The sequence below is a fragment of the Apteryx mantelli genome, chromosome 14 (genome assembly GCF_036417845.1).
Source record: "Apteryx mantelli isolate bAptMan1 chromosome 14, bAptMan1.hap1, whole genome shotgun sequence".
NCBI classification, from domain to species: domain Eukaryota; kingdom Metazoa; phylum Chordata; class Aves; order Apterygiformes; family Apterygidae; genus Apteryx; species Apteryx mantelli.
In genome coordinates, this window is record NC_089991.1 from 18,821,367 (window position 1) to 18,849,272 (window position 27,906).

At 37.6% G+C, this 27,906-nt stretch overlaps 1 protein-coding gene across 5 annotated transcripts; it reads left to right on the forward strand.

The window, feature by feature from the left end:
* The first annotated feature begins 811 nt into the window (after nt 1-811).
* On the forward strand, nt 812-27,746 carry SPDL1 (spindle apparatus coiled-coil protein 1). 5 transcript variants are annotated; one of them, XM_067304850.1, is made up of 14 exons: nt 814-866; nt 1,616-1,834; nt 2,618-2,766; nt 5,601-5,784; nt 7,222-7,398; nt 7,990-8,184; nt 8,487-8,636; nt 9,304-9,402; nt 10,279-10,389; nt 12,724-12,864; nt 15,736-15,845; nt 17,013-17,200; nt 18,197-18,542; nt 26,874-27,746. In XM_067304850.1, exons 4-14 carry the CDS (start codon nt 5,626-5,628, stop codon nt 27,022-27,024), a joined length of 1,827 nt encoding a protein of 608 aa, XP_067160951.1. In that variant the 5' UTR covers nt 814-866; nt 1,616-1,834; nt 2,618-2,766; nt 5,601-5,625; the 3' UTR covers nt 27,025-27,746. The 5 variants fall into 5 exon arrangements, with proteins under 5 accessions (XP_067160949.1, XP_067160951.1, XP_067160948.1 ...); XM_067304848.1 differs by lacking the exon at nt 26,874-27,746 and having other exon boundaries at nt 812-866; nt 1,725-1,834; nt 18,197-18,747; XM_067304847.1 differs by lacking the exon at nt 26,874-27,746 and having other exon boundaries at nt 18,197-18,747.
* Nucleotides 27,747-27,906: the final 160 nt, after the last annotated feature.

Genomic DNA, 27,906 nt, shown 5'->3' on the forward strand with positions numbered 1-27,906 from the left:
TAGAGCAACCTAGGGAGAAATAGTAAGTTGCAAGTAGTTGACAGCTATGCTACAAACGCTGCAATTTAGTACACAGCTCTTCGAAACGCGGAGGGTAAGCTATGGGCACCGTTGTGTTTACTGTAAAGAAAGGCTTGGTTGAATGTGATGGTTGTGCCGCTTTCCCAAGGGTGGGCATCCTCAGCAGTCCCCTACGGACAGGATTTCCTTAATGAGCAAAATGGCCTGCAGGATAAAGGTGGCACTTATGGCATTCTGGTGTCCGACCACGAATTCCACTGTAAAATACCGCATGGGAGAAGCAGGTTGCCCTTGAACTTTCTTGCCGTCTACTCTGACCACTTACTCTGCGCTCTCTCCTTGAGCGAGGTGGGACCACCTGCGGCTCCGGAGCTGGCGGGTCCACCCCACCTCCAGGCTGCCGCGCACCTGCCGGAGCTGCTGCCTTTACGGGCTTCCCTTTCTTTCCAGGGCGCTCCCCACAGCGCCCGCACGAACACCCCTCTGCCCCGGCACCACCCAGCTACCCACGCCTGGAGGGCTCCTCCGCGGAAGGCCACGCTGGGCTTGCACGCAAGCTCCAGGGAGCAGCGGCGCTTTAACACACACGACAGAGGCCGGGCGCGACCGCTGCTGCAGAAGTCGCCCTCCTCCGCCCCGTCTCCCCACAAGCGCGCTGCCGCCGCAGCAGGCGCGACCGTTACCCGCGCGCTGCTCGCGCCTCCCCCGCGCATGCGCCGCGCTGGGCAGCGGCTGGGGGCGGGGGGAGGGGCAGGCGGATGGCGGCCGCTCTCGCGAGGCTTGGGCGGCGCCGCGGAGGCCGTTTTGAACGGCGGCAGCGGGGCCGGCGCGGCCGTTGGGCTGAGGTAGCTCTGGCGTCTGCGTGCGAGGGGGGTTTCCTTCGCGCGGGGCCTTTGCTGTCTCCTTGCTGCCCCTCGCCCGGAGAAGGGGGGGCTCCCGCGGCCGCTTCCCTGGCTGCGGAGCGGCGGCGCTGCGCGGGCCGGGTCGCCTCCTCTGCGTGCGGGCCGCGGGGCTCTCGGGTGCGGAGCCGTCCGTCCGTCCGTCCGTTCTCTCGGGCTCGCGTCTGGGGGCTGGGCCGGGGGCCTCGCGGTCTTCGTCAGGTCCCTCCCGTCGCCGGGCTCGCCCCGCCGGTCGCTCTGCTCGCTCCTTTGTTAGGCGAAGCACCGACGGAGCCAGGTGTCGGTTGGCTAAGTGCTCTGTAGTGACTGAAAACTCAGGTTAGAGTCGGATTTTCTTCTTTTTAATACTTGTCCACCCAAGAATATGTTCTGTGGAAGCTGAGTAGCCCCCAAGTTATCTCTGTTGTTGAGTGTCTCAGTTTGGCAGGTGAAGAAGTGGACTTGTTTGAGTAACTGAAATGAATTGTAAGGAGAATGCCTGCTCTGGGGGAGAGAAATTATGTTGCTATTTATGGTAGTGGTCAGCAGACTTCTGTAAGTACCTCTGAAGTGACTGGTGAAGGGATTAGTTGTCTTCAGAATGAAGACAAGTGTTAGATATGGTCCCTGGGATTAGCAGTGTAGTCTTGGAGGGGAGCGGGAGACTTGCATGCCAGGGCAGTGCCTTTTCATCTCCTCCCGTTACTTTTATCAAGGAGTACTTAAACGATTGAGTAAACAAGGTCCAGAGCCTTCAGTACAGAATCTGTCATAAAACGTTTGAAGGTATCTAGCCAAAAGTGAGTGACTTGGAGTTCTTAATAGATGTAAGGAGACTGGTTTCTGTCGCGCCCACCTGCTGCCTCAGGGTTGGAGACCGTTCCTCATGCTGGCAGTTACACACTGACTAGAGGGAGCACACAATACAAAGTTAGGTAAGTGTTTTAAAAGTGATTTTGGTCTTTGTTGTGGATACTGAAATGTGACTGTTTCCCAGGGACTGAAAAGCTAGAACTCTGTCTAAGCAGCAGAGTATGAAAACTGATTAATTCTGTTTTGAATCTTGGGTTTATTAGCTAGCTAATTTATTTTAAAACAGAATTCTTGAATAATCTATTGCATGTGTGGCAGGAAACTGCAAGCAGTGACTTCCCTTTATAACGTTATAGGCTTGTGAACAAAGCTTCTTGGAGCTCTCTGTTCAACCTTCTCCGAAACAGATAATAAAGTTGAGGATCTCTGTGCTCCTGCAGTGTCAGAAAAGCCATATTTATTTGTTTTCCTAATACTCAGTGTAGTATGTATACTTTCTGTTATAGTTGGAAACCCATTTGTCTTTTCCCCCCATACTTTGGGTGTAAAATTAAAGAAAACCAGAACCTAAAATCTTTTAGACAGTATCCAGTAAGTGATTTGTTAACATACAAAGATCTTGTATGCAAAACTGGAGGAGAGTGCAAAAGAGACTGAAGGAGTAGGGGAGAGAGAAAGATAAAATTCCCAAACACCCTTTAGAAATGAAATATGTATTAGAAGTAGGTGACCCTGGGTGTAGCCTGTTCCCTACTCTACAGGCTAACTGCAGAGCATCTGTCCCTTGGCAGCATTGCCTAATCTGGCTATTTGTCAACTATCTGACAGCTGCCTTAAGTGAGATTTGAATAAGATTTGCATTTCTGTGGGGTTTTAACTAGTGATCTGCATTTTTCATGAGACAGACCCAGGCATCAAGCTGTTTCAGAAAAGGACTGTTATGGAGAGCTTTGCTCTAGCTGTGGTTTATACTCATCCAGACTAGACAACTGTTGCCATCTTTAAAAAGGCAGAACAAGAGAATAAACTCAAAGACTTAAATGGACTTCTGAAGGTGAGTTAAAAATGTCATTCAAAGTTAACTTCGTAAGCTAGGAGCAATCAAATTACTGTATCTGAAATCTTAGTGTGTTATTGTTGTTTGATCAGAAAATAAACATAGGTTTTCTTATTCCTTTTTTGAAATGAATAAGGATTAATCAATCTCCTTTGTCTACACAAATTCACACCACGAGCTCTTGCCTACTTATGTTTGTAACATTACAAATTACCATCATGCATTTCGTTACTAAATTCTGTACAGTGTTTACTGTAGTTGTCCTTGTGCTAGTAATAATATTGTTGACACTTCTTAGATATTATAGGTATGCCAAATTCCTGTGTGTTCAAACTTTTTTTTTTTGGAGTAAGTGTGCAGACTTTAGAGTAAGTGTTTCAAACATAGCAGTAGATGAATATGAATACTTGAAGTTTCAGAGCCTGGCCAGATCAAGTCTATGACATGTGTTCAACAACAACAAATGCTTGAAAATATGATAAATAGAATTCAATAATTTCTGTCTTGTCACTGTGAAAGAAAGTAGCACAGTTTTGGCATGATGTCCTTCTATATTACAAAATAAGTTTTTGTTTAAACAGAAAGTTGTGAAACTCTAGTAGAAGTACCTTTATTGCATAAAAGTTAGCAAACAAAATGTGAAGGCATTACATTACAGTGGTGACTCATTAATAATCTTTTCTTTATTAAACTGTGAAATTTGGTGCGGATTAAGACAAGCATCTTTCTAACATTCACAAGGGTAATGTATGTGCCAATAAGAAATGGTAACAATTAAATTACATACGTAAAACCAAAAAACACTGAGAAAGCTCTTCAATGAAGAATGACTTTAATTTTGAGGAGTAAGTGATGCAAGAATTATGAACCTTGGCTTTGAAAAAATTGACCACAAAGATTTTTTTTTTTGTAATTGTATATTGTTGTCACTGTATAGTTTCTGAGAGAAAATTCTTTGTTCATGTTGTGCAGAGCATGACACACTTGGCAATTTCTGTCTTAATAGCATTTTTCTTCAATGTGCAGGTTTACTAGGTATTAGATTTGGGAGCTAGCTGTCGTACAAAACCATGAAGTTAGTTTGACTCCTTCTAGGTTTTTTTTTGTTTTTTTGGGGGGGAGGGGTATTTTGACCTCCTCCTGCAAAAGCAACCTTTATTTATGTCTTATGATATGAAGATGGAAGTGGATGAGTTTTCTGAAATACATGGCAAAGAGATGGTATAGCAGGGCATATGGCAAACAGATATGTTACCTGAACTGATCTAAGTTTAAAGTTGAGAACAGTGATGAAAGACGCAATTAAGCATTATGCTTTGCTCTAAAAAAGGAGGGAGGGTGGAGATGGCCCATGTTAAAATTCCTTTTTTTTTCTTAACATGAAATCTATTCTTACATAATTTCTTCCACCTCTATCTGTTTGTATATCCTGTATAATGTTGTTAGGAGTAAAATATTCTGCTAATACAGCTGCCTATATGAATCTTATTAAGTGTTACTTATGTACACAAGTAATGTTCTAGTTGGACCAGGTTTATTCTAGTCTTGTTTTTTTGTATTATGGTGGAAGATTGAGAACTGACCAATTTGTATTCTGTCCAACTGTGAAAAGAGTTTGGGATAACTCTATGCTTTGTGCTATTTTTGATAACACTAAAAATATCAGTCATATTATATGCATAATAGCATTTTTAGGAGGTTATTTCCTAGCTTGTTGCCTGCTCTTCCATTATATATGGCATGATGGCTATATATTAGATGAACTCTGTGTTTCTAATGAACAAGTTCTGTATGCTGTGAAACTGGGCAAGGTATGCAGGAATTGTATTTCTATTATGTTCCTTGTAGTTATCTGAATTTTTTTTGCATGCTTTTGAATTATGTAAGATAGCCTCTTGAAACAAGATTGGAAGTTTGAACAAGTAAACAGTTGTGAGGCTAAGGGGCTCCACTTGAATTGTTCTAGTTTAGAGCTACTTTGGTTTTGATATGGACTTTTTCTGTTGAGCATTTTATATGTGCATCACCTTTATTTTTTCTTCATATAAGATACCTCATAGTCCTATTATTCTAAATAGCTTTAGCTAGGATTTGCTTCAATTACCTCTAAAATTCATTGGTAGTATTGTTCAATGGAAATTAGTGAAGGTTTTGTTTTCCTGTTGGCTTAACTTCTCAGCCTAGGACTGAATTTTGTCCCTTCAATTGTGTTTGAATTCAGTTTAAGATGATCCTTCTACCTAGTCCAGCCTCTTTGTGTGTTTTTGTTTGTTTGTTTGTTTTCCCCCACCAGGTTGCCCTTAATAAAGGGGGTCAGGCAGAAAGTTTAAATTGTCGTATCATTGACAATATAAATGTGTTGGAATAGAGATTAGCTTGTTATTTGAAGCGGGAGTTGGAATAATGGCATGAAATGCTCAAAATGCATTTTTCTTAAAACTTTGTTATGAGCTTGTGACAGATTATGTTTTTTTGTAAGCTGTTTGACTTTGGCATTGTAGGATGTAGCTGCGTTTGTATTCAGCAGCTATTCCTTGAGCATTCATCCAAGAGTTGTATTTCTTCCAGGAACATCCTGCTGAGCTGTTTCATCGCATGCTATCACTTAAGATACAGTGAGGAATAAGATATTAACCAGGTTGACAAAGAAATAGCTAATGTTTCACTGTTCGCAAGACCATTTGTTAGTGAGCTATTTATTTTTATCTCATAGTGATACAAAAACATACTCTTGTATCCTAATTAAGAAAGAAAATCCAAATTTTCTTTCAGATTAATACAATAATTCATTACAGTATATTTTTGTTTTGTTAATCGTTTTGTGTTTGTAGTCTGGAAGTAACAAAAGCAAGAGAAATGGAAACAGAGACCATTTTAAGTCTTCGACAACAACTCAAGGAAGCAGAGAATGAACGAAGGAAGGCAGCACAGTATGGCTTGCATTTATTGGAATCTCAAAGTGAAGTTCAAAATCAGTTGGATCAAACACGTCGTGAATTGACTGACAAAACTGAGGTGCTGTTTTATACTCCTGGAATAAGAAAAAAGTCAAGAATTTTGATTTTAATTTAACTGTTTTCTGAAAAACACAAATGTTTTAGTGCCCTTTAGAGTCTAGATTAATTTTAATAAACCTTTTTCATTTAGATATTTGTAGGGAGGATTTTTTTATCTCTGCTCTAAGACACTGGGCACAATTTTATCTAGGTGGGACAGGATTTTATAGCTAATTTTACACCAAGTTGTAAGACTGGTATATGGATGTTGTGCTCACTATCATGTAGAATTAATTGTATCTAATGTGAAATGGATATTAATTCCTAAATAAATTTGTTTTAGAGCATGCATTTTGTGCATGTTTTAACAGTTGATTTATGTTATCTTCTCCCTACAAAATTTGTATTACTTAAAGCTGGAACAATAACACTACAAGGTTGTAAAATTGATTTCTTCAGTAGTAAACTTGGTTTCACACTTTCTAACTTACTAAATACCAAGGAATTCTGGATTTATTGGTACAGTTCTTTACAGTTTAGAAAAGAGAAGAGTGTAAATATTATAAGGTAGAGGTTTGTTTAATCTTTTAATATTCCTCTTAGTAATTTTGCAAAACACTTTCAATCTTGGGAATCTCTTTCACTTTTCATAAATATTTAATATTGATTTTTAGCCTGTCCATGCTTCAGATCTGCCATTTCTTTTAATCTGGTCTGCTTCTGGCTGTGGATTGCAATCCCTTGCCTGGTGATAGAGCTAATGTTTGTTTGTTTTGTGTGACCCCTGGAGGAGAGTTGCATCACCCTGCTGTTCTGAATGCACTTATTTTTATCAGTTTGCCGTTAGTGGGCTTAGTGCAAGAGAGGCAGCTGTAAAGCACATGTGAAATGGAAGCACAGCTGAATGGATGAGCAAAATGAAGCTGCCCTTCATAGTTCGCAAATGTATCTGATCAGATATAGATGGAAGCTGATTTTAAAAAGTAATTTTCAATCTGGAGAATTTAATGGGATTTATCACAAAACAATAGACATTATAAATGTCTTTACCAGACAGAATCCATCTCTTCAACAGTAAGAGAAGATTCAATACACTGTAATAATTTTTGAGACAGTTCTGTTCCATTAGTGGTAGAAATAGGACACACAAGCTCTCACTGAAGTTTTTTGTTATAATTGCAGAAAAAATGCCCATGCGCTTTGAGTGGGAAGAAATATACAGTCTGTATGAAAGAGACTGTTATACAACCAAATAAACCCTAAAAATTTAAAGCAGACTGTTATATTTTGAAACGTGGGTATGAAATCTCAATTCCCTAAGTCGGGCTGAAGCACTTTAGCAGTGAAGCTAAAGGCCTTAAGCAGATAGTGTCTTGGTTCTGAGCCTGTATCTAGTAAATTGTTCCTCAAGCATTTATGAATACTACATTTAGAATTTACTATGTTGTTTTTTCAGAAATTTGAACAAGAGAAATACTCTCTTCAGAGAGAAATTGAACTCAAGAATAGAATGCTGGAAAGCTTGAGTTTTGAATGTGATGCTCTCAAGCAACAGCAAAACATGCAACTGGAAAAACAGAAGGAACAGCTTGCCAGAGTTCATGGACAGGAAATCAGTGACCTTAAAAACAAGGTTTGGAGCTTAATATACTGCTAAAATGTTGCAGATAGCATTTTATATAATAGGTATTGAATTCATAATTGCACACTTACTACCCAAACAAATCTAACCAATAGTTATGTTGTGTAGCCCTATCTTATTTTCTCATATAAATTGAGTAGTTCGATTCAGAACTAAGCTCATAAGGTTTTTTAAACTACTTATTGCAAAAGAAAATTAAAATTTTAATGATAGCTTTTATTAAAGCTAGAACTAGAGAGAAAAGATCAAGAATGTTTAATGCAAGTATTGTTGATAAATAACAAGGTGAGTGTATTCTGCATCTTGCTAAGAATAAGTGTATAATTTAGATCAAAAAGATGTTGTCACAGGCTTAAATTATTGGCCTTAGGATAAGAGCTTGTTTGGGTTTTTTGTTTTTTTTAAACAAGCATCTGCATAGTTGCCTTGTGAATTACATCAATTTTCAAAGCTTATTTTTAAAAGCTTACTGTTAAGTTGTATCTCCAAGACACTTCTGTGATCAGAATGTGAACCAAAAGTATTGTGCTTTTGAAGAACTTATTATAAAATGGTATCACTGGGTTGTCAATTGTCTTTAAGTTGGAGAACCTGAAAGCAGAACTAGATGAAACTCGACTCACAGAGAAACAACTGAGACACAAAGTGGATCATCAGAAGGAGATAATTGCTGCCAAATCAGAGGAATTGCATATGATGTCTGAACGTGTGCATGAGACCATGTCTTCAGAAATGCTCAGTCTTCAGATGGAACTCACTGAACTAGAAAGTGTGAAGGTGTGTGACTAGTACTTGGTTGTTAGGAATGTAGGCTACTTGATAAAATTAAGCCCTTTGCACATTTCTTTTTTAGGTGCTGTGTATGTATTGCTACCTTAATATTGGCTTAACAATAAGAAAATAGCCACAGAACAAACAATGATAGCTGTAACGACCAAACCTTGATGCAACCTCTTTCTCAAAATAGTATTTTGTAATAAAAATAATTACTACTAACAGACCTGTTTGGCTCATTTGGACTTGCTTTTCTTAAAATCGTGTTCTGTAAGCTTATTATTTTGTACGATTTTTGTGATTAGGCCAATGTTGAAGAGAAGCTGAATGAATTGCAGTACAGTAAAGAACAACTGGAACTTGTAAATAGCAACTTACGTAATCAGCTGGAGCGTCTACAGGGAGAAAAAGAAGAGAGGGAAAAAGAAGTTGTTTCTTACTGTAACGCATTAGAGGTATTCCGTTAATCTTACACGACAGTACTGGATAATCCCTGAATTTCATGAGTGATTAGTGCTAGCTTCTCACTGAAATAAGGAAGGAATTTTGGGGAGGGAGGGGGAAAGAAAGAGAAGACAGAAGTGGGATGGAGGGTGTTTTGACTTACTTGCATTTTTGTTAGTATGGTATTACCTGTTCCTAAGTACTCTCTATATTGGCATTATCCTGTGGAAGGCTGCATATGGAGATGTCTTTCATAGCGTTATTCAGCCTCTTAACAGGAACTTTTCACAGGTCACTGTGATATAATTATCATTATATTTCAAGTTCCCACTGAATGCCTTTTCAAAGTTTGTTCTGGGGAGTGAAGAGTCTGAGATTCACTAACACAGCAAGGCTAATTCTCTCAGTACTATTAGTTGAATTGATAAATATCCAAGTTTTCCTTTGGAGGACTTAGTTCTGCTGTTGTCCTGAATAGCAAGCAAAATATTAAATCCTGTAGTGAAAGAAGTTTGTCTTTTTCTGACTAGAACTGCAGGCATAATTAAATACTGCAGTGCAAGATAAAATCTGTGATAAAGGTATAGGAAATGAAAAAGAGGTAAAACTATCTGACTTAATTTTTATATGCAGTATATCTGATTCTTAATTGACTAATATCTTTTTGATTTAATTTAGAAAGCTCGTGAGGCTAATCAAGAGCTTCAGGTTCAGCTGGATCATGCACTACAGCAATCTTTGGACCCTACAAGTAAAGGCAACTCTCTCTTTGCTGAGGTACAACTATGCCACATATACCTGAGAATGTATAGAGGAGAGAAGAAGAAACAATCAAAGTCTTATTTATTATGTTGCATTGAAAATATTAGAGTATCTGTGTCTGATCTGTCAGGCTTGAGTCTCCATTTCTCAAGTATTACTTTGGTGTTGAACTGTGTCTGGGAGCTGACCTATGGGGGGGGGGGGAAATTTAACCCCCTCTGAAGTTGGGGAGATGGTAACCTTAATGGAATCACTTATTTACCTGGGTTTCAGGATGGAAGACAAAGGGGCTGTGAGGGTTCATGACAGCTCTGTCTGCAGCTCTTAGTTCTGAATTTTGTTCAGCTGGTGACCCTTCTTTAATACATACGTTAACACATTCAATATTAAAAGATCACGATAACTGCCCATTTAAAGAACTTGCTGAAAATGGCTGGATGTCTGAGCATCTGAGAGGACTTTTGAATTAGTGCTGGATTGATAGTTAAGCTGGTATTAAATGGAAAGTTGTCTTCTGGTCACATCCAGGCAATCTGTTGAATTGATTTGTAGTTCATATTTTCTCCAAATAACTTGTTCTGATGCCCATGGACAAAACTGTGCTACAGTACCACTGAAGCAGATTAAATGTTACTTTATTCTGCTAGCAAAAGAACGAAAGAAAAACCTCTATTGCACTTTATTGGTTTGGCTTCAGCTGCTATAGCAGTGTATACTTACTTTGGTCTCAGAAGTAATGCCAATAGCAGATATTTTCAAGTACTCTTGTTAGAAAAGTGTTATTTTCAAAGCCAACATTGATTGTTGGATAACATTCTCATGGTAAAACTCTGCATCTGAGTGACAAATGTTATAATTTTCATCGTAATAATTGTTAACAATGTTCTGTAGGTGGAGGACCGTAGGGCAGAAATGGAACGACAGCTGATCAGTGTGAAAATAAAATATCAGTCGCTACAAAAACAGCATGCATTCACTAGAGAACAATTGCAAAGGATGAAGGTATGACCACTACTGTAATACTCCAGGGTTTCCTTGGGGTCTGGTAAGACAATGCTTTGGAACACAGCCTAGAGAATTTGATTCTCTTTAAACCAGGCACGAAATATGATGCAGCAGTCTATATGGGGGGGAAAATGGGAGAAAAGACAAGTCAGAGGGCATTGTGCTGTTTGAATTTAATAGTGCATCAGCATTTTTCTATTGCATATAGCGCTACTGTTTTATCCCAGAACTCTGAATTATGCTGGAAGTACTATGTCTGCTGACATTGCTGGCAGTAGTTGTTAGATGGAAAAAAAAGTGAAACAGCCCCTGTCAGTCAAACTGTAGCATTCAATTTGTCTTGACAATTGCTTTTTCTTTCTCTCTCTAATCTTGGTAGTGTATAAATAATTTATCTGTGTATTAATTGAGGTTATCAGTAGTGGATGTCGTCTCTGGGAAAAGGGAAAGTTTTCATTCTTTCCTCTGATCGTGCTGTTGTTTGCACCCACCACTGGATTGCTTCCTTGTCTTTTCTGGTTGTCCCTGACTTGCTTCTCACAATATTTAGTGCAAGGATAAAAGTCTGTTTTTGTCTTAGACTATTCAATTGAGGCAATACTTTAGGATAGCAGCTGGTTGGTTAATGAAAACTGTTAACTAATAAAATCTAACATCAATTGTTGAGAAACCTAGATAGTGAAGCTGTTTTACAAGGTATTGTAAAGGGGATGCCACAAAACTTTTACCTGTTTCATGTTGGTCTTGTGATTTCCCAAAACAAGGTTGGATCTTCTAGTTTTAAGCAAATATCTGGTCACACAGTTTGTCTGAGAAGAGTGCTTAATTCTCAGAATGACGATAACAAGTAGCAGTGGAGATACAGACCTGTGTTACCTAAGTTCCTGTCTTAAATCCCTGTTAGGATTCTCTCTGCTTTGCTTTGTATTGTGATTCTGTGTGTTAAAACTCAATGTATAATTAATTGGTCTCTGCTCATTCAGCGGCTGAGTCCAATAGTGTAGTTAATTATGTTGTAAAAGCATTCGGTTGCCAAAATGTCTGAATGTGACATTTACTGATACCTTCTGAACAGAAAGTAAACCATACTCCTGTAAAAGTCTTAAGGTTTCTGGAGTACTTTCTGCAGCCCATTTTATCCTTTCCAGCTTCTTTGTGTGTGTGTTCTGTTTTTTTTCCTTTGTGGAGAGGAACTGCAATTTGCAATTCTGCCACTTAGAAAGTGGGCTCTTCCGTTAAGTGAAAGCTGTGGAAAAAGGTTAGGTGTCTTCATGCTTGGAAAATGAAAGGAAAGGATTAACATTCACCTGCCCCCTACATCCTGTAAAGGCTAGTAAAGGAAATGATGTGTCAGAATCATGAATATTATTTATTTGACATAAGAGATGTCTATACGGTAAGTGCTCTTCTCTAGCTTTCTCTGTTAATCTGCAGTCTAAACTGTTTCAGTTAATCTCTTCCCTGTGACTTTGTGTCCTACAGTGTTACCTTATCAATACTGACTAAACTGGTAAAAATGCTACAGTATCACTAACAGCCTGTTAAGTGTTGCCATTGATATATTTGTGTTGTTTCTCCATCTGTTTGAATATCTAGTGTGTCACTTGTAACTGAATGTATTAAGGCCTGTATGTTATAATATTGTTATGTTAACAATACCAGAAAAATCTCCTTGAAGTGCAAGACTTGACTTTGGTAAATTTTTCCTTTTGTAATGACAAAGGATGCTTCTTTGCTTGAAATGATGCCTTCTGTTGAAGGCATAGAACTAGCTGAAATTCTTTGAATATTACAGAATGCCAATATTAAGTGCTATCTATACCTCAGAATCAGGACCTCAAAAAATGGTTGGTAAACTAGGGTGTGGGGTGTGGGTGTGGTTTTTTTGTTTTATTTTATTTTTTTATTAACGTAAGTTCTTGATGGTGTATGCATATTAGCCCTGATAAGCAAGCGTGGATTGTAGTTTGATTCTGGTTATCTTGGTGTTTAAGGTTTGAATGTGAAGTGCTTTGTGTGTCCTTGACAGCATATTAAAGGTTACTTAGTCACTAAAGAGAGAGATATGACACCTTCAGGTGTGTTCCTTAAGTTTTTGGCTCTCTTAAAGATTTTTAGTATCACCTGTTATGATAATTGAGAAGACAGGGTTTAATTATGAGTATTTAGTTAAGCATCCTGTGCTCTTTTACATTTGGGATTAGAAAAGTAATGACTAGTAGGTGAAGTTCAAGGTTTGTAGTTCCCAAAGGTTTCTGGGTAAGAGATTGGGGTATGTTCCATCACTTAAACCACTGTTTGTTTTGAGGATCTTGCTTTTCTTTTTTCCAGTTGCAAATGGCTACACTGCTACAAATGAAAGGTTCTCAGGCAGAATTTGAGCAGCTGGAACGCTTACAGTCAATGTTAGAACAAAAGAATGGTGAGATTGAAGATCTTCTTATGAAAGTGAGGCAACTAGAAAAATTTAAGGTATGTGGTCTGTGATCAAGTAGAAAAGCCTTATAATGAAAGGCTAAAATACGAGAAGATGAATTATGAAAAATCTAAAGGCCATGTTCAGGTATGAAAAGTAATCCAAAGGCTACTCATGGCTTTATTTGACTACTAATGTTACATCTTATATCTGGACAACACATACTTCTGAAGTTCAGAGAAGCAAAAAGCCTTTCTCTCTTTTTTTTTTTTTTTTTTTTTTTTCCCCCTTCCTGTTTTGGAAAAAGTTTTATCAGTGTTCCTGTGTCACACCTTTGTATTTTACATAGTTATGTCTAGTGATTCAATTCAACTATTTGAGCAAAGACATCTGATCTTAATTTCGAAGAAATGAAAAATATGTATTTTACTGCTTTTCCACTTCTTTACTGTGTGTATTTAGTCTTTATAAGTGATTTCTAATCTCAGCTATATTAGAAGTCTTGGGTACTTATTTCCTTTCTGTGATGACATATTGACTTTGCAGTTGAAGCATTATCTTTTTACCAGATGGAATTGCTGTATCATTCTGGTAAGGCACTTTTTTTTTAGCCCTCTTCAACCCTCTTTTGCAACTTGACAGCATCTTGTGAATATTTTAGAAGGTGAGAAATACAAATGAGAGCACCTGTATACACTACCGTAGTGTTTTTGATGGTAATATGTGTAGAGGTGTAAGCCTTGCTTAGTCTGACATACTCACTGACTGGTTTGGTACTTTCTTATCACAGCCTTAGAATGTGATCTTGGGTTTATTAGCTTATTCATTAAGATTATGCTCTGCAGGATAGTGTATTCTATTCTGCATTTAACCAAAGTGGCATAAAGCTAGGCTTGACCCATTTTAAAAAGCAATCAAGACAGCTTGATTGCTTGGTTGCTTCACCAGTTTTGTCATCTGCAAGCTTGACTGGCATTTGTTTTGTCTTAAGGCTATAAAAAAACAGTGTCAGGACATGGAATGATCAATTCAAGTAGCCGTCAAAAGTACCTGTGTTCAGTGAATGACATAAGGCTCTGGTATCTATGGGACAGTTGTAAATCTGAGTAGTGTTTGTTCTAAAAATATGCTAATTTGGTGACCACAGTGTCACATACAAAATGGATGTGTTTTATAAGAAGTTCATTACATCTATGGCACTTTTACTATGAACCAAATGTATCAAATTGATCACATTCTTTAGATGAGAAGATTTTGGCAATAAAAGGCTATTCACTGTCATCAGTTGTGTTCTTGACAGAAGCACAAGCTGCATCATGTATCATGTTTGCTTTTACCTTGTGACTGAAGTCCAACCCACAACTGTTAGTTCTATTTACCCTTTTAGGCACTTTTTTGGCAGTAGCACTCTTCAGTATGTTTTGCTATGCTTTATGGAATACTCTTAAACTTATTCCAGGACTATTGGTAACTTGAAACACTGACAAACAGTAATTTTTCTGCACAGGTCATAAGGAGTGGCTGTGTTCACATGAATATTTCAATCTAGATGGAGCAGTAGTAACTACTTTTTCCTCCTGAAGTGAAAATCTTTGCAATTAGTGTAAGATTATCTATTTAAATCTATCCCCAGCAACAAACTCTAATTCTGTTGCCAGCTTTTTTTTTTTTTAGTTATGTGTGTACATGTACTTCTGCTAACTCAACCAATAGGAAAACTTGCCAGCAATTTGCAGCAGGCAGAGAAAGAAAGGGAGAAATATCTATATGTCAGAAGTTGCGCAGGCCCTTCCTTTTGACCAATTGAGACAAAACCACTTGAAAGGTCTACTCTTTCAACTGAATTTATGCTGCAGACCAGAAGGTCTGAAATCTTATTTCTTGTTACTAGGTTCTGGCCCCTTCTGATGTTTTGTGCATTTTTCACACAGCCTCAGCTAGCATTTTTTCCTCTAACTGCTTTTTATCTTCTTTCATTTGCCACAATAGCATGCAAGTATGAGAGTCTAACTGGCCTAAACTAAAGAAGCACTTCAGTTCGTTGTTGAGCACTTAAAGCAGAAAACCTCTAAAAATCAGCTAGTGTAACTGAAGCCTAAGTATACTACTCCTCCTCCCCCCCTCCCCCCCCCGTATGGTTTGCTTGAATACTGGGGAGGACAATGCTCGATTTGGGCATACTTGCTGCTGTACAGACAAGTGTCTAAGCCCTTGTCCAGATCAAAATAATCTTAATGAAATTGTGATGTGAAATTGCTCTGGCTTTTGGAAGAAAACTCTAAGAAATCTGCAGTTGTCTTAACATTCAGTAAAACAAACTTCACTGGATAACAGTAATGGGTGCTGCTACACAAGTTTCCAGGGTCCGAACATTAGTCTTTCTCCCTCAGACTCCTGCACTGGAGACAAATGCTAACCTGCCTTGTGAGCTAATGGAAAGGGAAGAGAATAACATTGCAGAGAAATTTTTAAACTGGTAGTGATGTTTCCTGTGAAGTTTGCAGCTGTAGGGGTCATCATCTTTGTGTCTTTGAATGTTTCTTGTTGAAATTAGCTACCTTTTGAGATTTTGGCTGCTGAAGTCCAGAAATAAAGGCTGAAGGAAATCCCCCATAATTATGCTAAGTATTCTGTATTCTAAAGTAGAAAAAGAAGATATTCTTTTATAAATCCATCTAAAAACCTTCTAGAGTTGATAACTTGCTTTTTTTCCTTTTAGTGAATAGGAGAGAACTGTAAATTTTGGTGCTCTTTGACACTAACAAACTGCTAAGTGCTCAGAGCAACTAAGGTTTCCTGTATATTTAAATGCTTCTGCAGAGAAGGCTTCTTGATAAAAATGGATGAAAATTTCACTTAAGGACTAAGCTAGTGTCCTTCAGAAATTTCACTAGTTGTTGACAACCTGATACTTTTTCTTTTATCAGATCTTACATGAGAACACAGAAGAATTGAGAGCTAGTACTAGTTCAAAAGGAGGAGAATCTGAAGATGGTTACTATGCAGACTTGCTTCAAATGAAACTTGACAACTCAAAGTAAGTGCCTAGGGGTCTGAGGCCTAGAAGTTGGTTGTAGTCTGAGCATCTTCTAGCTATTTTTTTTTTTTAATTTTCACTCTTCTGTTAGTGTTTCTCTGTATGTAGTCCATTGACTGTATGTATGAATATGCACATTATCTAATGTTGTTGAACATTTGTTTGAACTTTGTTTGTAACAGGAGCTCAGACATGTTCTCATTGTCATTCTGTTTATTGTCGCAACAGATAGTTGCGAAACTAATTTTTGTTTGTTCTTTTTAGAAATAAGTTGTTAATACAGTGTTAGATATGAATAAGATAGTTGATAGTTGTCAATTTAAAAAAGGTGATATCTTTGTTTTTGCTTTGTTTTAACATACAAGGGATCTTCATGAATTTTCTTAAAACTTATAGGCTGTAAATATTTCTCTTTTTTCTGAAAAGAGCCTAAAATCTAGATGATAATAACACCTGAAATTTTTCACTAGGCTATCTAGGTGAGATATGGAATTCACTACCAAAAAAAATATATCTATTAATTAGAAATTCCGTAGCAGTTGGTGGCCTCAGGACTGTTTTTAAACCCTCAGGTGAGACTATCTTCTCCTAGGAGGAGATACTGATCTGCTGTAGGAGTTGCTGTTTCATTGTTGCTATTATTATGAGAAACCGGCATGTTCTGAGTGCCTTGGGAGCACTGAGGACTGATGATTCTGTGCTTATGGTGTGGAGATTAATGGCCTCTGAAACAGTACTGAGTACTCCACTGAGTACTAACATAATCATTTGTGGTGGTTATTTATGGTACCACCTTTGGGTAAAGCTTGTGTTGTCACGAATAGAAGTATTTATATAATTTATGCACAGACTAAACTTAATAGTGAATTTGTAAGCTAGGGGAAAGTTCTCAAATTAGTTAAATATGCATATATGTGTATTTCTGTACAGCTTTGTTTTTAACAAGCATTAGGTCTTTAGTAACTTATCTTGCTGCTTTCTGTCAAGTTCAAGTGGTAACTTTCACTGTACTAGAAGACTGCTTCCAGATATTGGTACTTTCTGCACTAATGTATAAATACATGAGTTTCATGTGAAGTAGTTGAATGTTTAGTTGACTTTGTACTTGCTGCCTAAAAAAACTGTCTGATTAGTGAATACATAATTTTCCCCTCTACCCCTCCCCAGTAAAGAAACTGAAACCTTGAGAAATGAACTATCCTTGCAGAGAATGAAAGCTTTGTATGAGAGCCAAAGGGTTCTGGAAGTTGAAAGGAAACTCTTCACAAATGAGAGGCATTTGCAAGCTTGTCAGAGTGAGAATATGAACTTGAGAGTTATGCTGGATGAGCTAAAATTGAAATATGAACCTGAAGGTAAATATTTCTTCTCTCTATGGAAGAAAGAATATATCTGGTCTTCTCAACCTCTGTTTAATTAATGTCATTCACCTTATAGAGACGTTTGGTTAGTTTCAGATATAAGCTAATGGTAAAATGGTTGCTTTTGTGTAATAACCTGGTACAAAAAACTGATGAACTGAAATAATAAAACCTTACATTGCTCAAGGACCTTACTTTGGTATGTACACTAACAGTAATTCTAGACTGAAGCGTAAAAAATCAGTGTTCTGAGGCTTTAGAAAATAGCTAGATATGCCGAGTGAAGTGCACAGGAATGAATCCTCAGGAGGTACTTTCTGTAATAGCAGCGATATCCATGTCAATGAGAAGTACTGACTTTCTCAATATGGGCTGCTGATGTGAGCTTTGTGATAAATATGAAACAAATTAAGGAAAAACTGACTAGCTCGACTTGATGTGGACTAAGTTTTGACAACAGTGGCCCACCTGAAAAACAGCTGGCACCTGTGTATCTATACACACAAGGGAGTTGTTTTCTGTGGAGGAAGATGAACAGGGAAATAGATGAGTGCATTGGTTTTGGTACTTGTCCAAACCCAAGGGTTTTACTGAAGACTTCTTTTAAAATCTTAATGGTTGGAAGCTTACCTCAGCAGCCTCCAAAATGGAAATAAAATAACTGAGAGCATATTCATGTTGTTCAGAATGTGCACTTAAAAGTCTGGGCAAAAGTTAAGGTAAAGGTGATGGGGAGAAGGAGGTCTTTTTCTTCTTCTTCTTTTTTTTTTTTGGTGCTAACTTCAGTTGCTGATAACAGACTGAAAAATGAAGAATGGGTATTCTTTAAGGGATATGTGTTGGTTATTAAGAACTATTCCAAGATCTTTGGCAGTGTGAATTGTGTTCTTTATCAGTTTTGATAGCTCGTATGAACATGTTGGTGGACAGTAGATTAACTCTAGTTTTGTTTGTGTACAAACAGTATATTCCTTTTTTCTTTCTCCTCAGAGTTACTTAAAGTTACTAAAGCTAAAAAGAAGAGGGAGAAAATTCCAGTGGACTCTACCTGTGAATACCTGGACAGCAAAAATATTTCAACAAAAGAAACTGCTCTCACTCAATTGCCAAGTAAGGATGAAACAAAGATGAGTTCCAAGAACTTGGAGCAAAGTGATGCCCCTCCAAAAAAACATGCCCTTGAATCACCACCAATAAATAGAGCTCTTCAAGCAACGCACAAAGTAGTAGAAGCTGAAAAAGGAAGAAAGAGAGTTAAAATCAGAGATGAGCATCATGACACCTGTACTTCACATGACAGAAATGGAAATAATTCTTTGACTTCAGCTGCCCCCAGGTCAGTGTCAGCTTCTGTGTATGCTCAAGGCAATCAGCCAAGACCTGCATCTCTTTTCTTTCGCTGCATGAACTATGCTGTCCAATTCTTTATCTGTTTCCTAAGTGTTGCATGCAATGTAATTCCTCAACTCCAGCTGCCTACATTGAACATCTCAAAACTTTTTAGGAAGACTAAAATGATGGCTAATGAAAAGGACTCTTAAAACTGTGTAATAGCATCTTCGAAATAATAATGTTCCTATTGGTTTAAAATGTTTAAGATGTGCAGGTAGCATGACAGTTCACTCAGTTTGTTCTTGCTTCAAAACAGGACTGTTTTCTCGGTCCATTCAAAGCTGCCAGACAACTGGGTTGCATATCCAAGTGACATGAATAGGTATCATGCTTCAGTTTCATACCAATTCCAGCCCCTGCCAGCTTTCAAATTTTAGCCTTAAATATAAAATAATTTAAATAGTTCTTCATCTAAACTGGGTTAACAGAACTTTCATTTTATAAGATAACATTTAATTATGCTATTAATTCATCTGTGTTGACAGACAATTGACTTTCATAATCTGTATGCATCACAGTTTTTGAAACAACTCTTAAACCAAGATAAAGCTTTTTCCCTGAACTGAGAACTTAAGTCATTTTCTGATAAATAGTAAAGTAACTTAGCACAGTAATTAGCTCCAACTTTTTTGCCTTGGTAAAAGGGATGCTGCTTTTTTCCTGCTGATGCTTTTGTCTTCTGTTCATGTTCCTAATCTAAGTAATCTACATTTTTTTGGATATTTGAAAAAAATCTGGGCTAGTGTTAGATGGTTTGAGCTTACAGCCTGCTAATGTCTGCTACTAAAAACAAGAACATTTTCTCTTCCCTCCCCATCCTTCCTTCTAGCTTTCTTTACCATTTAACTTGTGATTCCGTACACATCTGATATCTGAGCAGACAATTGTTTTAAACCATCCTTCAGGAAGATATGAATAGATTGTTTGGCAAATGTACAATGAAGTTTTTCCTAAACTTTTTTAGTTTTGTGAACCCTCCCACATTTGCAACTTTCTTTTACTCTTCTGCCTTAGTTGTAACACTGCACTGATACGAGGGTGGGGAGGAGAGACCAGGGTAGTTTAGGAAGCTGGAGTGCCTTAAAACCTAAACAATCCCAGTCCAGAAAGCTGTATTCTTGTCTGCCCCACAGTTAAGTTTCCATTCTTCTCCTTCAATGAGTATTTTGGCTGTTGCTTACAGGGAGGGTTACTTACCATGTTCACAGTATCAGTAGCTTTATATTCAGCAGAAGCATCTAATGAGGCTGCAGCAGTATTCTGAAAGAAGTAAATTAACAGTTTCTTTAGATGATAAGTTTGTGTTGTTTTTATGAAAACTTTATTCTAGACATGACTGGTTATGAGATGAACTGAGGAAGCTTCATTAATAGTATCGCTGACTAGTGATGGTATCATTTACTGACACTTTTAAAAATAGCAGTGTAACTAGAGTTGAAATTTAAATGATTTGATTAAAGAAAACAATGTATCTTGATATTTGACATTCCAGAGGGCATGTTTGTTCCAGAACAGGCTCTGACTTGGATTGAAACACAGAAGTGAAGAAAGCTTAAAGATCCTTTAGTGTGGTATGGTAAGATACTGTAGTTACTGTCTGGGAAAGACTATGATTACTTGAACAATATTTCAGGTCTTGTCAATAATGAGTACCTTTCAGACCAGTTTGAGTCTGGAATGGCAGCCAACTTCAAAGATAGCAAAATAACTATACACATAGAATTCTGTACAGTATATCCAAAATTAAGGACATTCAGAAGTAATTGAATTGATACTTTGACTTTTGGATCAATTCTTTACAGTTTTGTTGGATACAATTAACAGACTTAGTGCAACTGAACAGTACTGTCTTCTGAAACGGTCTGGAAAGACTGTTGTGGAAATAGTTTAAATAGCTATGTCAAAGTACGCAGAGACTGTTATTGAGGAGGAAAGAGCAGGGAGGTCAAAAATGGGTGGCGAAAGTTGATCGGAGAGGCTGGATAGCAATAATAGTGCTGAGTTCTGATGATATTCTGTACACATGAAGAGACAAATAGCATGTAACCGGGGTGTGAAAAATGTAACTTCAGTTTGTCGTATTTGCTCTGGAGAGGAAGGTACAATGTCTGCCAAGAGGGAGTTGTTGGAAAGTTTGTGTGAACTGAAGAGGCAAACTACCAGAGAGGAGGCAGCGACAGGAAGTTATTGTATGGAGCTGATGTTTGGAGGCAGAGAGTAAGATGCAGTAAGAGGAAGGTGAAATAATAGTTCAGAGGGGAGTCCTAATTTTCCACGTGTATTTCTTTATGGCATTTGAAATGGCAATAAGAACCTATAAAAGGCAAATCCAGATAGGTTCTGTTCATATTTCTGATTGCATAAATGGACAACTAAATCCCCAGTTAGTGATCTTGTTAAGTTAACGATGAAGACTTCCTTAACACTAACCTGTTCTGATTTCTTATGAGATAGGAAGTCATGATGAAATCTGAATATTTGAGAAGTTGGGTTCTTAAAGACTAAAAGAAACTAGGGACTGTTCTCTCTTGGATGTGGTAAAACCTACGTATGAATTATAGCTAATGCAAAGGCACAGAAATACAGGCAAGTTGAGCTGGATTGTAGACTTAAAAATGGAAAGTTCTGGGGAGAAGAAATCACTGGCATTTGCATGGTTGATAATTGTGAAAGTGATTTACTTTGTGTTCAGCTAGTGTGACGCTGCAGCTGAGGAGGCTAATGTCATTGGAGATTATTTTTGGCACTTGAGTGGTTTACTTGTGCAATAATTTGTCTAGTTCTGTTATTGCTAGTCCATGAAAGGAGGCAGTGAACAGAAGGGCTGCAGCAACTGTGAATGCATTAGAAACTTCATTCCTACCAAATGGTATTGAAAAGCTTTGTCTTTCTAGATTAGGAGGTGATTGGAAAAAATGGTCAGAGGTGATCAGTATGTACTTATATGGGTGATAAATTGCATTGCTTGATGAAGAGTCTTGCTTAATATAATTTAACAAAGGAAAGCTAAATAACTTCTGCCTAACAATTAGTGAATGTTCATATATGTGCAGTGAGTATGTGTATGTTTACAAATGCTTAAAGTTAAAGAAGCTTAGAATACGTTATCAGGTTATGGTAGATTTGTGATCATTGAAAACACAATTTAGACTGACTATTTAAATATTTAATTGTTTGGGTTTTTTAACTGTCACTGCTGTTGTAATATAGGCAATGCAAAGCTTATAGGCAGTGATATCTTCTGTTAGGCCAACTGGTCTATAAAAAGATATGCTTCTGCATTGAAATGCTGTTCTTTGCTTCTGAAATTGAAATAGCAAGTTTCAGCTCTCACTGTCCAGGTTAGTTTACATTTACATTTGAATGTGCTTGCTTCGGTTTGATCTAAAAAAGTGATTGTATGCCCAAAGTTTATCTGCTCTATTAAATTGGCTAGTGAAGCTGGATGACATATACATCATCTACCTTTTCTGGACTTCTTTCAAACAGGAGTTCTTTAACAGAATGCCTGTGGCCATTTGACTGAGCATGACATCTAGATAACTAATAATCTGTTTGGTGTTTTAGGCATGGCATTCATTTTCAGGAAGTAAAGCCCCATCTGATGAGATTGATTAATCTTCCTAAATGGGTAGAAAGAGCCTCTGTCATGCCACCTTTATCAAGACTGCAAAGCCGAAACTTGGTAGAATCAAATCATAGTTCCACAAACATTTCTTTCAGTGGAAGAGTTTATTTAAATAGCTTCTGCTCTTGTTTCTGGCCCATCAATTTCCCTCTGCGAATGCTTTATGGGATGTGCCAGTGCTGTAGGGGATATTGCGTGAGCTGACTTTAGAGACTTACCAGGGTTTCAAAATTGCTTGTGGCTGGCTTGTTTTTTACCTGGATTAGTGCCTTGCTTCTGTGGGGCCATGCAACAAAGAGTTGTACTGGCAACAGTAACAAGCTACAGTTAGAGGACAAGAGGTGAAAACAAGCAGAAAACAGAGGTAAGAGCTTCTGAGGGGAAACAGTGCTGTCAAAAGAGGAGTTGTTATTGAAATGACATTTTTTCTTGGTCAACAGTAGGTTCACTTTGAAATTAAGACTACCTCTTTGGGGATAGCTGTCCTTCATGCAGGAGTTCTTGAGATAACTTATGCACCTTAACTTGCAACAAACCTTGAATTTATGCTTATGTCAGCCCATATTCACTTGGCTTGGGGAGGGGGTCGTTCATGAATTCGGAGTTGTTGCATTTGCAGTTAGTTTCCTATGGTGCAAAATAAATTGTGTCACAAAACTGTTGAAGCTTCTTTATGGAAAAAAGGGTTGCTGAATTCTGAAGTCGGGCACAAGAACCAGACTGTATGAAAGAACTGAAAAACACAGAAGTGTTCTCATGCAATTTCTCAAGAATTGCTAGGTTAAATTACTAATTGAAAAATTCAAAGGATGTTGAATGAATGGTCAGCAAGGCAGTCCATACAAGAGCTGTAGGGCAGCATGAGCTCAGTAATGTTACTTTTTAATAATATTGCTTACTGAGGTACAAATGGCAATTTGGTGTTTTACAAGTAAACTGGGATTAGGGTAGTAACTTTCAGCTCACTTAAACTGTGACATAAGTTTCAAAGAACTTACTTGCCCTAACTTTTCAGATGAAACTTATTTATCAGTTAATCTCATTCCATACATCTTGGAGGTGTAATAGGAGTTTGGGAAAGGGGATACAGTTTCCTCTGGAAATTCTGTAGGGTTACGTAACTTTGAATAATGAATGTATTTAAAGTAAATTGCTTTTCTTTTGATTTTCAGCATAGCAAATGAAAGTATGTACTCCAAGGTGGGATGTTTTAAATGTGTTCATATTTAACATAGGAATATGAACATCCATGCAAAATGATTGTGATTGTATTAAAAAAAAAAAAAGAAATAGTGCTACTGAGGATTAATTTTTGCATTTAAGTTGGAAAAAAACAATTACTCCTGAAAGCTGTTTAAGTTGTGCGGTTTTGTTTGTGTTGGGGAAGCTTTCTTCTTACCACTAGTGAAGAGCAGACCTCCTAAACTCTTGACTATAATAGCAGATGGAGTCTTTTTGTGCTGAGTACTTACCTTTTTATGCATAACTTGTCATCCGACTGAAGTATTTTACTAAGAAGTATATCCATTTTAGAGTTAAACTGAGGCACACAGTTGAAATCAAAATCCATATTTGGAGGGTGACTGCAGAAATAGTAGATATTGGGGATCTTAAACATGTTTGAAACTTGTACTTGCAAGGGGGGTGAGGGGTTCTATAGTAGGTAGCAGTGTGGTGGTCCTGAGTATATTGAAGAGATGGTACAGTTTTTCCGGGCCTTTAAGGTGCTTAACAGTATTGCTTCCAACTTGGAGTGTAGTTTGAAAAAGCTCACTCTCCAACACTGCCACTGCAGGCGGTCATTGGATCAGACGCTTGTAGCCACCCTGTGTTGCACTGGCATCACGGTGAACCAAATGGAGGAAGTGGCCTTTTGAGGTTTTCCAAAATTTAAACGGTGTTTCTTGGGTCAGAACCCTTTTTTGAAAGAAATAGTAAGAGTGCTCAGCTGGTTTATTGAGGCTGTAGATATTTACTGTAACAGGCTCGCACTAGAGTGCTCAAAGATGTGATAATGTAACATGTTACTACTAGAAGGCTGTTAGGAAAAAAACGAAAAAAGTGGCTGAGTTTGAACTCTACGAGACTTCATTTCGTAACAAAATGCGGAGCTGTTCTCTCTTATAGAGCCTGTTAACTGAACTCACAGTAATTTGTCCCTTTTATATGTAGCAGCATGCAGACATTATCTATTACACACTAAAACAGATAATTTTCCAAAAATTGGATTCAGCATAGTAATGAAAGTATGGTTCAACAACTTGTAGGCTGTAGAACAGCCAGTGCTGAAGCGTTTGCAGGCCAACTGTAAGATGCTAAGAATGAAAAGTCTGGAGCTTGGCATGAGTTGCTGCCATTCGTTTGCTTGGATTGTAGGCCTTATCTTCTCTCTGCTACCTTAAAGCTCAGACTCTTTGAATCTTCAGGCATTTCTGAATATCCCAGTATATATTACCTTAAACCAAGGTTTTTGTAAGTGGACGTAAATCATGCTAATCTATTGTTGATCCAGATAATAGATGTAAAAACTTAAAAAAGGGGGGGGGGAGGGGAGCGCACCAATGTGAAATGGCTCGTTTGTTTCATTTTCACAAGTCGGTGTCTGTCCTCTGATAACTTCTTTTAGGTATTTATTAACATAGTTCTATTCTGAGGAAATTACATTACTGGATGTTGACTTGTATACACATTTTGCTGTGCATCAGTAGCTTAAAAAGATGAATTTTTTCTTTCTTGTTGAAGTAATGAATTCTAATACCTGTTCCCTTTCATTTTATGAAAATATGGTGTTTCTGACATGAATTTGCTTTCTAGAGGTAGCACATTCTGCATTAACACAACTACCTATTACTGTAAAATGGAAGTGTTTTGTATAAACCCAGTTATGCTGTTTTGGAACTTGTTTAAAGTTAACTAAATTTCATTTGGCCTTTTGATTTGTGTTTGAGGTTTTGCTTTTTCTGTTTTTTTAACTTTGTAGGGCCTTCTGGCTGGAAATTTTGACCACTAGGCTAATGTTTGGGGGGGGGGGAGGGTGCAGTTTTTTAAGGTAAAAGAAAGGCAGAACAAAGGAAGAGAATCTAACATGGAAATGGATGCTTAGGCACAAGCTATCTGTTCCTAATTACAGCTGTAATGGAAGCTGTAGACTAAAAACTAATGAGAATATGATTACTAAGAATACACTTTTTTTGTCTTCCCTAAATTGGTGGTGGTTCTTGTCATCACGTAGTTGTCTGACCGCTTAGAAGTTGCGGCACACCTAAAACGGGGTGACAGCTGGTGAGAGGACAAAAGATGGTTAGCCATCAGAATGACAGTGGTTTAGGAGCAGAGGAGGTTCTTGGGTAGAATGTAGCTTAATGAGACGAGAGATTTCTCGCAAAGTGAGTGGTGGAGCAAACATTGCTCGCCTAGGGGGAAATGCTCAGCTCCTCAATCTACTGAGACAGTGCTTGCAGGAAAAATATATGTAGAAAAAGGTATGCAGCATGCTTAAAAATGGATAAGAAGGCTTTATCTGATATATTTGTTTATAAAGATAGACTTAGGAGTGAAAATTCAAAAAAAAAACAAAACAAAAAAAACGGTTGTAGCTCCTTTCACAGTCCTTATCTTCTGCTGTATGTCTGTAATATTAGAGGTAAGTCTCTAACAACTGCAGCAGCTGTTCTTGTTTGGAAAAGCACTATTGAAAGCAGCTGTAGATGGTTGTAGGTTAGCCTATAATCAGTAGATGTTCTTGAGATCACTAGAAGCCCACACAGTTATTAGGGAATTGCTTTCAAAGATAAGTGGCAGTGAGTCAGCATATAATTTGCATTGCTATGTAAAGAAATGCTTAAGAACTTCATTTGCCATAATCTGTTTTGCTGTGGAAACAATCATGTGTAATAGTTAATTGGTTGCAACTGATTTGGCTGAGTAAATACCACTGGTTAGCAACTTGTCTTAATGAGTCATTTGTATGCTCTTTAAGTAATTCTTAAATAATTTATACATCCGGTTGAGCTCAGATGTCTAAATCTTGTTTTTAAGTTACCTCTTTAAAAGCAATATGGTAGTTAACATTGTATTCCTGTTTAGGTTCATAGTAGAGTTAAAACATGTCACTGGAAAATGATGCAACTTAGATCCTGAAGAAGTGGGAAGAAACTTGCTATATTTTCAGATGTTCAGGAATCAAGATAAGGGTAGTAGTAGCACAGAATCTGGTTGGAGATTAGTATGTTGCTTTGTTTGGTCCCTATTTTTTTTTCCTATTGTTAATACAAAATGTTCAGCTTTCTCTCTTTTGTATTATATTGCTGAGACTTGTTTTCGCTTGGAGTTGTGCTTTCATGTGACTTCATCTTTTACATGCATGGCACCAGAGGTTCTTTTTGAAGGCTGATCACAACCAGTTATCACTGCAGCAGATAAGACTTTAAAAAACGCACGCGCTATCAAAGTGATGAAATGTGGGGGAGAGTGATATAAATGAATGCTTTGTTTTTGTCTCATTTTATTCTTAAAAGCTACTTGCTCTATCTTCATGTATGGCTGAGCCCTGTGTTCTAGTTGGCTTGTTGATTTTGTTTAAAGTTTTGTTTTAGCCCTGTTTTTTATTAACTAAATATGTATTTAGAATGGTTGCTTTGCCTATAGGTTAACTGCTGAATCCAGACTTGAAACTACGGAAGATGAAGAGAAGAAAGAAAATATAATCACGACTGAGAAGAAAACACACAAGAAAAAATATACTACATTATATGTATCTTCTAAGCCAAGTCCTGAAACACAATGTGCTCAGCAATAAAACTTGCATTTCTGGAAGGAACCTTAATAATTTGCAGTTTTGCTTCAGCAGGAATTACTGAGTAAACTTATGTTGCACAAATATACACAGGTTCCTAACTTAGATGTCTATCTGCCTTGTTTTATGAAGAGTATGACTGCACTTTTGGTGTCTTAAGTTCTGAGAGGTCACCTATTAAATTCGCTGGCAACATGACCTGAAGTATTGCCTTGTCTTCAGTTTTGGATAAAACTGAACGTTTGTTCGGCATTGTTTCTGTGACGCATACTACTATTCTGAATGATAACAAGGTGCTGTGGAATTTCTATTAGGTAATAAAACAGGGGTCAGCTCCGAGCAAGAGTTCACCAGACAATGCTGATGCAAGACTCAACTAAGTCATGTGTAATTGCTCCTGAATTTCTTCCAATTCCTAAATCCAGGTTTCTTAACTTTTCCCCTAATGTGTAATTGTTTAACTCTCAGACTGACTTGATTGTGAAGGTATATGTGAATGTTTTATGCATTTTGTGGGATAGTACTTTTTTGAAACTCTAAATCCTTGTATTTATACTAGTAATTAAAATAAAGCTTTCTTTTTATTTCTTTCTAAAATGCTAGTCAATATTGCATTTGATACAAAGCATCATTTTTCTGAAGGTGTCAATTTTTTTGAGTGACGGGTTTTGTAGAAAGGTTTTTGTATAAATACCACTTAATAAAAGCGAAGTAGTTGTTTGTAATTCACGTGTGTCTTATTCTTAGGGGCTTTCTGTAATTTTCTGATGATGTTTGCTTTACTAGTATTTACTTTACTTTTAGCTCGTTCTACTGACTTTCAGTGCTTCTGTGTGAACTTAAGGTCATCTCGTTTGTTTGCTTGTTTTTAATACTATATTTAGT